Source organism: Dermacentor albipictus, chromosome 8 (genome assembly GCF_038994185.2).
Source record: "Dermacentor albipictus isolate Rhodes 1998 colony chromosome 8, USDA_Dalb.pri_finalv2, whole genome shotgun sequence".
NCBI classification, from domain to species: domain Eukaryota; kingdom Metazoa; phylum Arthropoda; class Arachnida; order Ixodida; family Ixodidae; genus Dermacentor; species Dermacentor albipictus.
In genome coordinates this window covers 133,771,000-133,785,922 of record NC_091828.1, presented here as the reverse complement: position 1 = coordinate 133,785,922, position 14,923 = coordinate 133,771,000, and the positions used below count along the sequence as shown (strand labels likewise).

The 14,923-nt window shown below is 45.6% G+C and overlaps 1 protein-coding gene across 4 annotated transcripts in view; it reads left to right on the top strand.

Moving 5' to 3' along the window:
* LOC135913476 (chaoptin-like) overlaps window positions 1-14,923 on the top strand; it is a 372,394-nt gene that overhangs the window by 338,714 nt on the left and 18,757 nt on the right. For 3 of the 4 annotated variants that reach the window (XM_070524538.1, XM_065446030.2, XM_065446031.2), the window contains 3 exons: window positions 2,238-2,561; window positions 11,189-11,495; window positions 12,734-14,160. In XM_070524538.1, coding sequence (XP_070380639.1) covers window positions 2,238-2,561; window positions 11,189-11,495; window positions 12,734-14,160 — 2,058 coding nt within the window. Of the gene's footprint in view, window positions 1-2,237; window positions 2,562-10,992; window positions 11,093-11,188; window positions 11,496-12,733; window positions 14,161-14,923 lie in introns of those variants that run through there. The other variant, XM_070524539.1, reaches the window with a different exon arrangement.

The following is a 14,923-nucleotide window of genomic DNA, read 5'->3' as shown; positions in this document are numbered from 1 at the left end:
TTTTTAGCTATCGCAAGCGCCTCCCATATTTCTCGTTCCGTTTTTGTTTTTGATGTGCCAATGACTCTGGTGCTTTCTAGTAGCGGAGAGCACTTGCATTGTTTGCAGTGTGCAGCCAAGTTGCTAGGTGCTGTCAGAAGCTGGCACGTGTATTTGTGCTCCCGTAACATATCATTTAGACAACGTCTAGTTTGCCCAATGTATACTTCCCACAAACTAGTGGGATTTGGTAAACCACTCAAGTGGCACATTCCACGTACTTTTTCACGTGCTTAGTCTGACAGACCGTAGCGTTTGGATTGCCCTCTTTGCATCCTGCGTTCACCCTCTTGCACATGCCTTTTAGTTTTTGCGGAGCGGAGAACAGTACTTGAATATCATGGTGTTGGGCTGTCTTTTTTATCCTATTTGACAAGCCATGGATGTAAAGCAACACCAAGCCTTTTTTCAACTTTTCTTTTTTCCTGTGTTTTTTGCCGTTTCCTGTTAGTTCGGATTTCGGGCAACATATATGTTTTCACAGATTTGCACCACCATACTGTTCGGGCACCCACTGTTTCTTACGCGGCTTAATTGCAAATCTATGTTCTCCCACACAGCATGGTGGCATGATTTTTAAACTGCTTGACTGATGCAAGCCTTGGCGGTGCCTCTTTTTATGATTTTAGAATGGCAAGAGTCATACCTGAGGTTTTCTTTTTTACCTCTAGTTTTGTAGCACCAGCAGATGTGGGAGTCTCTGAGCCTAATGTTTACGTCAAGGTACTGCAATCGACCTTCGGTAGGAGCCTCATACGGGAATTCTAGACCTTCATGCGCTATCTTGAACATGCTGGTGACAGTTTCTACGCTAACTGGTTCGCTTTGGTATTCTTTCATGTACACGAAATAATCTTCAGCATATCTAAAACAGGTAGGTATGTTAGTTTCTTCAGATAAGGCGGCAAGTTTTCTGTCTCCCACACTCAATAATAAGTCGGAAAGCACGGGAGCTATACAGGAACCAATAGCGATACCATCCTTCTGCTCATACACACTGTCACCATATTCGATAAACGCACCCTGTAGATACAGTTTTAGCAAGTTCACAAAAGTAGAAATACTGCACTTGCACACGTCCTGAAATTTGGTGTAGCCCAACGTGTCGATGGCTTCTTCTACAGCTTGTACCACCGCTGGTCTCTGGACACTGTAGAACAGGTCCTTCACGTCTATTGAGAAACAAGACGTCGGCGGGCTACTCTTTAGTGTTGCAATAACTTCGTCAGAGTTGCGGATCAAGAACGGGTCGTCGAAAGGTAAGGAGTTCACGCATGTCTGAAGGTAGTCCGCTATGCATCTTTGCCAGGTTCCGCGGTCTTCAACAATCGTCCTAGAAGGAAGGACCTCTTTGTGGGTTTTTGCCGTGAAAAATGGCTTCAGAGTGAGTTCTTTGCTTTCTTTCACGCGCTTTGCCATTCTTGTCAAGCCCATGCTTTCACATGTTTTGCCGGCTCCAGTTTTCAGTTTTGCAATTGTTTTGTGGGTAATTGTTTTGTATGGCGTGGCCCCAATGCACGGCACACCAGAGCGTTCGCATTGCGGCCTCATCCGGATGTCAGGAATCGAACCGGTAACCTTGCACTAAGCCGTTTAGTGGACTGGGCTTGCACGGCGGGTGACACAGCAATTTCTGCGTTCCCATGCATAAGAGAAGAGCTCCGGAGTCAAAGCTTCCTTTTTAACAGGATGCTAAAGCTTGCAGGCCATTCCTAGTTCCTTATTCAAATATATGAATTATTATTTGCTAATTTTATTTGTCAGCCCTGCAGCACTTGCGGTATTTTAGTATGGTGGGAATAATCGCGGATAAATAGTTTTCACGCGGTTCTAGCACAAATTTGGGGTACGGAAGAAAGACATACAACAAATGCACATTCTTAACCTCGTTTGTAAACAAAAAGATAATAAAAATTAATACGCGAAATATAACGACATTGGAAGCACTGACACATTCTGAAAGCACAAGAAAAAACTTAGCATTTTGAATAGACGACTAAAGAACAACATACCTAGAGCACAAAGTAATAGCAACAAACTTTGCACGAGCATCGATAAAAAAGGTTACAACACTTGCTCTAACTGCTATGAACTCCAACTCCTGCCCACTTTCTATTTTTCTTGTTTTAAATGGTACCACGTATACTGCAAAACATCGCCCGCGGCCCGCACACGAGAGTCGCTCGACACGCACGCAGGTGACACTGGTCCGCTCGGGCCTCGAGGAGCTGCAGAACGACTCGCTGGCCGGCACCCGGCTGTCCACGCTGCGGCTGATGCACAACTCGCTGAGCCGCATCCTGCCGTGCGCCTTTTGCGGCGCCGAGGACAACCTCGTCTCCCTGGACCTGAGCCACAACGCGCTCGCGCAGGCGCCGCTGCACGCCCTGCGCCAGCTGCGCCACCTGCAGTGGCTCAGCCTGCAGTCCAACCGCATCGACGACCTGCGCCGCGCCGACTGGGACGAGCTGTCGCGCACGGTCCGCCTCAGGAGCTTGTTCCTCGGGGGAAACAGTCTCAAGGTGCCGACGGCAGATTCCCTGATTGATTGATTGATTGATTGATTGATTGATTGATTGATTGATTGATTGATTGATTGATTGATTGATTGATTGATTGATTGATTGATTGATTGATTGATTGATTGATACCATGTAAACGGCTATCAAGATATTGCCCGTCTGCAATTTAGTTGAGCATGCATATTCCGTGATGACGGGCAGGTAAGGAAGTACGATGTGCCACTGGCTCGGTTGTGACACCAAGTGTTGGTGGTTGCGGTCTTGATGGTGATGATGATGACCTCGACACAGTGGTGCGTATCCACTAAGTGGCATCGACTGGACAAGGATCGAATGGCAGAGACAAAATGCAACAAACAGATTTTTTAAAGTCCTAGCGAATGACGCGGTGCTACGCTCCCAGCTTCCCACGCTCGCGATACAGTACACGCCAGTTTCTCCATCCGAAGAACTTCAGTTTGGCCTAGTTGGTGTTTACTGCGCATCATATTGACAACAAATAAACACGGGCGCAGCGGAAGAGAACACAAGAACGGCACGGGATGTAACTTTCAACTGGTTTATTCGCGGCAACCCGTGGCAACATATAGACAAACTGAACATGCGCAGAACGCAGCAACAAGAACACTCATCAGCCTAGCGTGGCAACCAATTATCAAAAAAATCTATTTCCGATTGAAACAACCTAATGGAAGAGTCACTAACACAGTCTTGGTCTTTCTTTTTATGTGATATGCCTCCGTCAGTTCGCGTGTAGTGGTCCTGGCTTCTCGCCAGAATCTTTACCTCCTTGAAAAGTGGTTCACAAGTACAGGCATTGCAGTGCGCCAGGCAAGTGCGGCAATTCATCTTTCGTTAACTTTTGTTCATGTTCCGTGGCTCGATCATTCAGGCACGTCTGCCCCATGTAGGGCTTGCCACACGCCAGGGGGATTTTGTACACAACTCCTACATTGCTTTTTGCATACGGCTTGGAACGCGGCTTGCCACAGCCTTGCCTTCCTTTGGGGTCATGGGAGGTGCGAGGGCAGAACCGCGCCAGCTTAAGAGGGGCTGAAAAGACAAGGGCGACTCCATACCTGCCTGCCACTTTCCTTAGGTTGTGAGTGACCCTGTGAATATGCGGTACTACTTCAGGTCTTACGACTAAAGTAGTCGTCCTCACCCTTGCTTTACTCCTAGATCATTTTACCTTCTGCAGGAGGGTTTCCCCACTGGCGTTACCATCGAGTCAGAGAACCCTGCCGTGTTAAGACAGTAAATCTGATTGTCGAAAGCAAGCTGCATCCTGTGCACATACGACTTGCGGAGAGCCGATTGTAAACAGAGCATTGCTACTCCTCGTTTTACAACCTTTGTCCAGGAGGAGTCACATGCACCAAACCCTTCTGTGCCCGAGGAAAGTACTGCCAGCACGCGTGGTATTTAGCAAAGCAAACGCTTAGAGCTCAAAAACGCAGGGAATTTTCGAGTGGAAGTTCGTGAGTAAAAGAAAGCCCTTTACCGAGTTGTCTAAAAATCACTAGAATGATGTCACAAGTAGTTAAACTGCGTTGCCCGTTAAAAACAATTAAAAAGTCATCCATATATCTAAAGACGTTTAAAATGTTTAAAGGCGCACCCCCAAACGCCTCATCAAGCGCTTTGTCTGTGGTAGCTAAAGAAACGTTGCACAAAAGCGGCGCAATGCAGTAGCCGATGCAGATTCCACGTTTCTGCAGAAAGAAGTGTTCGTCAAAACTCATAAAAGTTCTATTGAGATAGGTTTCTAAAAGCGTTAAAAATATTCCACCGAGATGCGAGCTGCATTCTGCAAAGGCATAGCGCCATTTTCTTCAATACTCATCTTCACAGCAACAAAGAGATCTTTATGAGGAACGGAGTAGAAAAGATCACCTACCGAAAAGGCCGGACCTATGTCCTTGTTAACCCTTAGAAAATCAACAACCACGTCAGAGCTTTTGTAACACAAAGGTAGGATATACCAGGCCCTGTCTTCATACTGTTTAAAATGAAGCGCCTAACTTGAACCGGCCACGTTCCACGCTCGCTAACGATTGTCCTGAATCGATCGAATGCCGGGCTTATGTGTCTTCGCAGTAAGGAAAACACTTAGCGCAGGGCCCGAAGCGCTACTTATTTATTTATTTATTTATTTATTTATTTATATATTTATTTACTTATTTATTTATTTATTTATTTATTTATTTATTTATTTATTTATTTATTTATCATACCTTCAGTACCAGAGGCATTATAGAGGGGAGCGGTACAAAAGAAAATGTGGTACATAGAAAGTAAACAAAACGCAGATATTAATATGAAAACAATGCTAGAATACAAGAGGTTTCTTTTTATACAATGTTAGCTAAAGTTTCACGAACAAGGCTGTTATAAGTAGTATTTGCGATATCAGCAGGAAGGTGGTTCCAATCCATAAATGTGCGAGTGATAAAGGACTGAGCAAAATGCTTTGTGTGGCATAGATAGGTCGTAGCTTTATGACAGTGATCAACACGCTGTGATACATAATGAGGTCGTGTAAAGAATTGCGTGTGCAGCGTATGATGATGATAAATCCTATGAAAGAGTGCTAAACGTACAATTTTACGACGAACAGACAGCAAAGGAAGACTAAGATTATTTTTCATGGAAGAAATGCTCACAGTTCTATTATAATTAGAAAAGATAAATCGATCTGAGTTATATTGGACCAGTTCTAAACCCGTTTTCAGGTTATCTTGGCCATGATTCCATGCAGAAGTTGCTTATTCTAATTTACGGCGTATTAGAGTTTTATAGAGCAGGTGTTTTAGGTTAGAAGGTGAGCTATCGATATTAGTGCGCAAATAGCCGAACATACGGTTAGCGTTGTTAATAACGTATTCGGAGTGAATTGACCATGACAGGTTTGTAGTTACATGGACGCCAGAGTACTTGTAAAGGTTAACTGTTTCTAAAGGAACACTGTTTAAGTGCTAAGTGGCATGTTGGCGAAAAACACGGGATACATGTAGTACTTGGCATTTATTAATGTTTATTTCCATTAACCACGAGTTACACCAGTTAGATATTGCGTCAAGGTCCAGCTGCAAGCTGTTAACGTCGGTTTAATTTGTTATTTAACGAAAATGAGCACAGTCATCAGCGAACAAGTGTACTTTAGAAGACCGTGTAGCAGAAAGATCGTTAATATAGATGAAAAAAAAGGAGAGGGCCAAAGACTGAACCTTGGGGTACCCCAGAATGTACATCGCTGAAAGAATAACTAAAACTTTTAACAGTAAGAAACTGAGTACGGTTTGTTAGAAAGAGCTTAATCCACTTGCGAAGATTAGGATCTAGATTTAGCTTATTTAAATTGTACAGGAGAAGTCTGGGGCAAACCTTGTCAAGCGCATTAGATAAAGCTAAGAAAATGCATTCGGCAAAAGAAGAACGATCCAAAATTTTATGTAGCTCGTGAGTGAATGAAGCCAGTTGTGTTCCACAAGAGAACGTTTTGCGAAAGCCGTGCTGAGCTAGGGTGAAAAATGAGTCATACTCGAGGAACTTAACAAGGTTCGAAAAATTATATGTTCAAGTAGTTTATAACAGGTAATAGTCAATGAAATGGGACGGTAGTTAATTGCTGAATTTTTGTTACCTGACTTATGTAGGGGAATCATGTTCCCGATCGTCCATTCTTTAGGTAGTGTGGACTTATCCAGGGACTGCTGAAAAAGCTTTGTAAGAATAAGTGAACTAACAGCATTAGTACTTTTTAAGAATTTTTTGTCATTTGCGTCATAGCCGGGACATAAGTTCATATCGAGGGAATTAACTAGTTTTAGGGCACCAGACGTTTCAACAATAATTGAAGGCATTTGTATATAGTCATATTTATGTGTGGCAGGTAGAACACTTTTACACTTGGTGGAAAAATATTTGACGTAGGTATCGTTTAAGAGAGTAGCACATTGCTCGTGTGGAAGACGGGACACCGAAGGGGGTTGTCCAAGGCGAGCTGGTCACTAGGGGGATCGATAGTTCTCCAAAAAATTTTAAAGTTATTTTTTATCATTGACGGAAGAGTGGTAGATAAAAATTTATGCTTAGCAACTTTTAACGCGGTTTTGTAAGTATCAAATGCTAATTTGTAAGTAGCCCACCTCGATTCGGTAGGTGAGCTTTTAACCAAGCGAAAAAAATGTTTTTTTCAGTTGGCAAGTCGCTTGAAATTGGAACCATACCAGGGCGCTCGTGGATTTAGCACAATTTTGCGAGTCGGTACATGCGTGTTGGTTAGTTCGTTTAATTTAGCAACGAACAAGTTCCAGTTAGTTTGGACTGAACGGTTGTCAAAATGAGGGAGGAAGTCGTCTAGAAGTTACGTTAATTATCTGTCAATTGCGTCAAAATCGGCCTTTCTGTAATCGTCTATAACATTCCATTGTTAAATGGTTTTGGGACTAGTTGAGTTGAAAGTGAAATGAAGAAGACAATGCTCGCTTATGCCAGCTAAATGTGTGATTGAAGATATCAGGTCAATATGAGAGGTTAGAATTACCTAAGTCAAGTGTATCTGCTACATTGGCTACATTTGCTACATAGGATCCCGTAGGATCGGTAGCGAGTTGTGAAAGCGAAAAATCGGAAGATGCGTCTAAAAACTCCTTAGCTTGTTGGGAAAAAGGCGACAGCGAGGGTTGGTCATTGTTGCGCGTAATGTTTGGAAAGTTGAAGTCCCCGAGGACAACTATGGGCGACGAAGGAAAGCGATTGCGTACTTGATAAATAGCGTCATGGAATTCCTTGGCAAATAAACATGACGTAGAGGGTGGGCGGTAGAACACACCTATTAATATGGTTTGATGCCCAAGGGTAATGGAAGCCCAGACAGTTTCCAGGGGCCCGATAACGCCGATAACGCCGATAACGCGATGGGAGATGGGAGATACGGCCCAGAGAACACCGCCTCCTCTGTGCGATCTCAACGGTATAAAATGTAGTTCTGTGCGCAATGAAAAAGTTCAACGTCATTGACATGAAATGGCAACCATGTTTCGGTTAAGGCAACGATTTGGGCGTCGCATGAGTTTATTGCTGATGATAAAGGGCCGTATTTGTGAAGAATGCTGCTAACGTTGGTAAACCGCACTGATATTGGAGGACGTGATGACGGTAGACAGCCACTACCCCACTCGTTTGCTGCGATGATGCACGTGTCGTATGTGGTGAATAATTCTCGGTGTTGTGTTGTCGTGATGTGTCACGAATTTTTGAACGGGGGCAATAGTAGCGTTAAAGAAATAGCACCTTCCATTCAGGTACAGCTTCTCGTGGCGAAGCTTGAAAGGCTCAGTAGAAGGCTGGCTTTTACCAAAGTCGAAAAGCTTCTTTCTAGCGATGCGTGTAGCAAGCGAAAAGTCTTCGCTTATAGTCATGCCTTTTTGTTTACACAGGTTCCGCATCGAAAAAAGCCTTTCTTTGGTTTTGAAACAACTGAACTTTATAATTATTGGCCGACATTTATTTGGTGCGAAGCGACCAATTTATTTATTTATTTATTTAAAATACATTCAGGGCCCAATGGCACTTACGAAAGGAGTGGGAGAAAAATTGCAAGGCGTGCAGCAAACAACAACAAACAAAAATATTACAAGGCGTCTTGTAAAGCGATCTTGAACGTGTGCTCATCAGCCATGCTGGCGATTGTAGAGGGAAGGTGGTTCCATGCGACACTTGTTCTAGGAACAAAAGAGTCATTACACAATTTTGTGCAACAAGAAGGTAGAACCACCTTGAAGCGATGGTCGGTCCTTGAAGATATATAATGAGGTGGATGAAACAGAATTTCCTTCAGCTCGTTGTTATAATAATTAGATGTGCTCGCGCGATGAGATTGGAAGAAAAGCAATCAAAAACCGAGATAAAGGTTGCAACTATTTTCTGTTCACTTTCTTGCCAAGTTTTCTTGGCGTTCGGTAGACAATAAATGATTAAATTGTCACGACATGACCGGTCTTGTTCATTCAGTCGAGATTCTCAGCTCATTCAGTCGAGACAGCTCATTTCTAGTGGTGAGCTCTTCAAGTGATTTGTACATTGTTACGAGTTGTTCCTTCTACCGGTCTAGTGTTCTTGTTCTTTCTTCAAGCACTTCTAGTCTTTTGTTCATTCCACTAATTTTAGCATCTAAGCTTTTCTGTTCGTTCTTAACCGTTTTAGTATCTGCAGAACATTCAGCTTGTAACATGCTATTTTGAAGTGAGCGGTTATGCACATCTTTATTAATGTCAAAGGGAACTTTCATTTGTTCAACGGATCATTAGGGAGGGAATCGATTCCTAAAAGGGATTCGCAACGAGTATGAGGACAAGGGTTAGTTTCAATGTCACCCGAGCATAATAGTATAAAAGTCATAGAGAAGCATACACATAACTTCTCGCGCAATACCCGTGGGCACGGGAACAGTAGCAGACACAGGCAATTAGATCGCTTAGCGTATAATGATAATTGTGCCCCAACTTGCATCAGGAAGGAGATATGATTAAGAGTCATGCTGGTAGCACTGTTCGCGTGCCCACGGAAGTTGGCTGGTGCAAGTGACGCATTTATATCATCGGCTTCTACTGAAGACGTTGATGATGTGGCAAAACTCGGTGAACGAGCCCGCCAGATAAGGGTGCATCCAGAAAAGGCGCCATCTTGTCGATGTTGGGGATCAGCATTTGCACGCATGTCGGTTGTGAAGGAGCTATTGGCGTAGCATAGTAATCAGCTGTTAGCCCAACGAAGAGCCCGGCGATAAAGGCCGGCATCATTGAGGGAAAACGATTAAGAGCCATGCCGCTAGCGCTGTTCGCGTATCCACTCTGATGTCGCTAGCTAGTCTATCGAGATTAAAGGCCTAATAGGTTTAAAATTTTTCTACAGTGCCTAAGAGGCTTCGACACCATACATACCCTTCGGCAGCACAACTCCCCCTTCCTTGACTGCTTCTAAAATTACAAGCTGGTTTTCTTTACAAAAGGTCAAAGTCCTACGTATGGCGGATACTGTTCGATTGGAAGTCAGTTTCGAGACACTCCTGCTAAGACAGGCAACACCTTTCAACAGGCACTTGTCATGGTGATCCTGCGGAGCCTTCTTCGCCACCCGCCTGTTCAGAGCAGCCAGTTCATGTGCAGGAACTTGATGCTCGACGCTGTACTTCGGTCCTTTACCAAGCAGGGCGGTCACGTCTTCTGAGATGTTTGCGTTGCCCAGCAGAAGCGGCTTAGTTCCTTGTACGTGACCAGTCCTCGTAACCTTCGATGCTCTAAGAAAATGACCAACCACGTGGTTCCAGTAGTACTCCGCCAACTGATGAAAGGCACGTCTTGCAGACTTCAAATCCTTTTCGGCATGCCATTCTGTAGTTCTAGCAAAACACTCACTTCCTGAAATGAAGAATCACTCATCAGTTACATCGTGGCGACTACCTGCCGGGCAAGATTCATCGGCTTTTGTATCAAGCGAGGCCTGATCCCTTTCGAATTGAGTGCACTGCTTGGGTGTGTTGTTCCGCCGCGGATTCACATTAAGCGCCTATGCAAAATTCTCCGGGCAGAGTTGTGGCGGCAAGTTTGACTGTTCAACGATTGGCTTCGCATCATATGCTTTACATCATATGCATTACCCTTTATCTCCTTTCAAGGAGATTAAGATTCTGGGGAGGAGCCAGGACCAGACTGCACGCGAACTGATGGAGGCTTATCACATAAAAAAGAAAGGCCAAGACTGCGTTAGTGACACTTCCATTAGGTTGTTTCAATCGCAGATAGATTTTTTTGATAATTGGTTGCCCCGCTAGGCTGTTGAGTGTTCTTGTTGCTACGTTCTACGCATGTTCTATTTGTCTATATATTGCCACGGGTTGCCGTGAATAAACCAGCTGAAAGTTACCGCCCGTGTCGCTTTTGTGTTCTCTTCCTCTGTCCTCGTCGTTATTTGCGGTCAATATGATATGCGGATTCTCTATCGGCGACGCTGCTACCGCGGCGCTGCTACCGCGGCGCTGATAATACTAGCAACCAGTATGGACAGTCTGATTTTACCGTTTCATTATGGGCCAAGTGAATTAAACAATTTCGTCGCGACTCAACGCAAAAGGGCATCCCGTAGCTTCCTATCGTGATATTGCCCTCGTACGGAAAGAGTTCTACCGTTCGTCACAGCCGTTGAGTGGTCGTTCAGGCCCTGGTGATGTATGTAGCCATTGTCCTGGTTACATACATCAGGTAACATATGTAAAAAAAATGGTGACTTGTGTATTTCTGTTCTTAAATTTTCAGCTTTACTTTCTCGTCACCACTTACGTGTCCAAGTTCGAATCTGTGTGGTATGTTTTGCACTGTAACAGTTTAGGCACGGATTTGGTCCTTGGTCCCTGAAAGGAATGAAAAGCCCTTGTTATCTGCAAAATAGTTATCCAGCCGAGAACGACCAGCCGAGCCAAAGGACGCGTAACGACGTGATCATCACTGTGCCTGCCCTGTTTCATTTCCGTAAGAGACTTGAATCTGTTCAGTGTCAGCAAAGTTGTTTCGCCCTGCCTTGAGCCGTGTAAATTTAGGCCTTTATGTGCTGGCCGCCTCCCGCAGGTCGTCCGTGACAGCCTGTTCTCCAACATGAGCGAGCTGGCGACGCTTGAGCTGGACCGCAACCTGCTGTCCGAAGTCGTGGGCTCGCCATTTCCGGAGTCTCTCACGCGGCTCAGCCTGGCGCACAACCTGCTCGAGCACCTGCCGCGGAACGCGCTGCGCAAGCTGCACTCTCTCACGGCGCTTTTCCTCGGAGGAAACCTGCTGAAGACCTTGCCGGCCACCTGGTTCTTGCCCACGCGCCACCTGGATCAGTTGGACCTTAGCCGAAACCTCATGGATCGCCTGCCCGAGAAACTGTTCAATGGTCAGTGCGGCAGGGGTTAGGCTTAAAATGACCAGACGTCCTCCTTTAGGCGCGGTACCACTGTTTCGATGGCACTGTGTTTCGTCCTACCATAATTCATAGGAGGCCGAGACAGTACGTGACCTCGCGTTTCCCGTTTGAGGAGCTCGTGGCCGTGCATTCGCACTGCAATATTGAGGAATGCAAGTGCGTTTGTTTTTGTCGCTCCGCAACGGACCGCAAGCTGTAGAAAAAGGATGGTTGGAAAAGAAAAGTTGGCAAGTCGGATCTGTAGTGGCTTGCAGTCGTTCTTTTCATGTAGGTGAATGTGCGTCGGCATCATTCATAGAGTAGTTAATCTTACACCGCACTCGAACCCACGTGTGATAGCACTCGGTCTGCCAGCCGTCCACGCATTGGAGCTCCTTGCGAATGTGTACGCGGGCCATGCCACATGGGGTCCACTCAGGTCAAGTAAAGTTTATTGCAACAGTCCTGTTGGAGTTACCTGGTAATAGTATTACAGAAGGAGGTCCCAGAGTCCTGAAAAAACTGCCAAGGGGCCTCCTATGATTACATAAATAGGGTTATTGTACAAAAACAGCAAGGAAGTACGGTCATCTGAACAATTAATAAGAATTATAATTAGGCAAGTTGATTATCTATAGCAGGAAATTGAATACATAACTTAATGGTAACGCTACTTATTGAAAAAAACATGAGAAATAATCGAGAGCATGTGAAGAATCAGAATAACGACGAATATTAACAAGAATAAACAACCCGACATGAGAGACCAAACTCGTTTCATCATCAATAATATTAATTACTTATAAAAAAACAAAAGGTATTAATCGTAAGCTCGTCATGTATAATCAGACTCGTTTCCGCTGCCCTCTGTTAGCTAATTTCTAAGGCATTGAACCTATAGAGCTGCCCATACGTAGAAATGATCAGTGTTTGCAGCTGCTGAATTGTCAATAGTGGTCAGCGTATGGTGAGCACCTAACTACGGTCATGAGGATTGCTTTGTCGTGCGTAGGTTGGCTATTTCTAACCTTGCTCACTCACTTACCAAACGCAACAATCTCCTACGTAATAAGCCTGTAAACTACCGTACGGTGTAAGCGGTTTTACAAGCAGACAATGCTCAATTTCTTGCGAAGCCATTTTGTCCTTCTAGAGACAATTTTCTGTGTGTTCGTACGTTGATCGTGTCACTTTGCATTGTACAAGTGGCACGCAATGTCTGGTCGCAGGTTCGGTGTACCTGCGCGACCTGCACATGGAGTTCAACTTCATCACCGAGCTTCCAGTGGGCCTGTTCCGCAGCGTCTCCGTGGAGCGGCTCTCGCTGGCCAACAACAGGATAGCTAGCATCGCAGAACACGTCTTCGGTGGGCTCGAGTCTGTGCTCGTCGTGCTGGACTTGAGCTTCAACCTGTTCAGCCGCTTCCCGGACGCAGCCCGAGCGCTCACGTCGCTTTCGGTGCTCTACCTTCGCGGCAATTCGCTCACTTCGCTTGAACCGGCCGACGTGCAGAGCTTCAGAGCCACGCTTGAAGTCCTAGACCTTTCTGGGAATCGGTTCGACCGCGTTCCGTCCAGTGCCTTACGGACAACCGAGCGCTTGAGCCGGCTAAGTCTGCAGGACAATCGCATACAGACACTCCGTGGCAAAGACTTCGAGTCATGGGCTCGAAACCTGACAACACTCAGCTTGGCCAATAACGGCATCCGAACCTTGTCCAAGGATACGTTTGTCCACCTGCCACGGCTCAGAGAGCTGAAGCTGTCCTTCAACGGCATCCACTTTATAGACCACCACGTTTTCCTGCCGCTCAGGCCCACACTCGAAGTCTTGGAACTCAGCTCCGCGCTGGGGCAGCGCTTCCTGCCGCTCGAGCTCATTCGCCATATGAGGCGCGTCCAGTGGCTCCAGCTGGACCACAACCAGATGCTTAACCTCACCGACTCGTACCTGCAGGGCTTGCCATCGTTGGTGCACTTCGACCTAGAAGGCAACAGGATTGGATACATTACTCCAGGCTTCTTCAAAGAGCCTATTCACCAGAGGCTCAACAGGGTAGTACTCGCTCACAACGCCCTCACATCAGTAGACACTGGCACGTTCAAGAACTTGTCCAGACTCGCAAACGTCGTGCTTCTGGGAAACAAGATACGCGTCTTGAGACGCGGCGCCTTCAAAGATCTTCCAAGGCTTCATAATATCGTTCTGTCGAGAAACGGGATCGACACCATAGAGGCGGGTGCGTTCAACAATGTCTCCAAACTCTCGAGCCTTCTGCTGCAGTACAACAACCTGACGTCGTTCAGCCTGGATTGCCTCTGCGGATCCAGAAGCGGTGCCCTCTTCTTGAACCTGTCGCAAAACTCCTTAGTTTCGCTTCATGCTAACTCAGATGGCGAAGATTCGCGGTCCAATGAGACACGTGACTACGGCGTGCATACTTTAGATGTTAGCCACAATCGGCTAGCCGAAATTGACGACGTTTTCCTGACCAGCGTAGGCTCTTCCTTGCTCAATTTGCATGTGTCCAACAACAAGATTTCAAGACTTATTGGCCTTTTCGAGACACTCGACGTTCTGCAGACCTTCCATGCAGATCATAATGTTATTTCCAACGTCAGCTTCGGCGCTTTTCAAGAGTCACCGGATCTACAGGTATTGCCACATTTTATCATCATTTGTTTGATTTTCTTGTAAGAAACTCCGCCAGTCCATTAAGTAAAAGCAATATGTGGAGGTGGGAGAGTGGGGGGGGGGGGCGGGGTGCCACTGTAGGCTATGAAGAGACCAATATTGTTACACACACTTTCGAATAGCCCGAAAACACTACAAATAAAACTGTTTTAGGCTCCTACAAAAATTAACTACTCTTGTTGGATGAAAAGCGAAGTGTGAAGTATCGCCTACATAATGCGTAGTCCCTTGCTTTGTGAGATTCAGGAGGTTATCTTCGCCTGTATTTTGTACTGTAAGATGCATTCCGTTATCGCTGTCAGTAAGAATGGTGGATTAGGTCTTTGAAGTCATACAAATAGCGTTCATGTATGGCGCAATGGTTAAAAGCTAACACAACGCGAAGTTTAAAGTTGAATTGTTTACTGCATAACAAAATTGACAATAGAGTGCTTGACCTGAGGACACACGATGGCGCCGTCTGCCGGCAGTGCCCCGTTGACATGGTATGACGGATAACGTGGTGTGTTTCTCTAAATTCGCCTGCCATCGCTCAAGTGAAATACCGCGCAGGTGACCACCTGTAAACTTCTGCGAGTGAGGCCTTCAAAACCAGGGAAGTTGTTCACTGCCAAGTTATGGTCCTGGGCAGACCCGAAAGCTCATAATGCTTTATCGATGTTCTCTCTTCACAAAATACAACGCATGGCCACTTCGTGTCTATACGTCGCAACGTTGACCACCA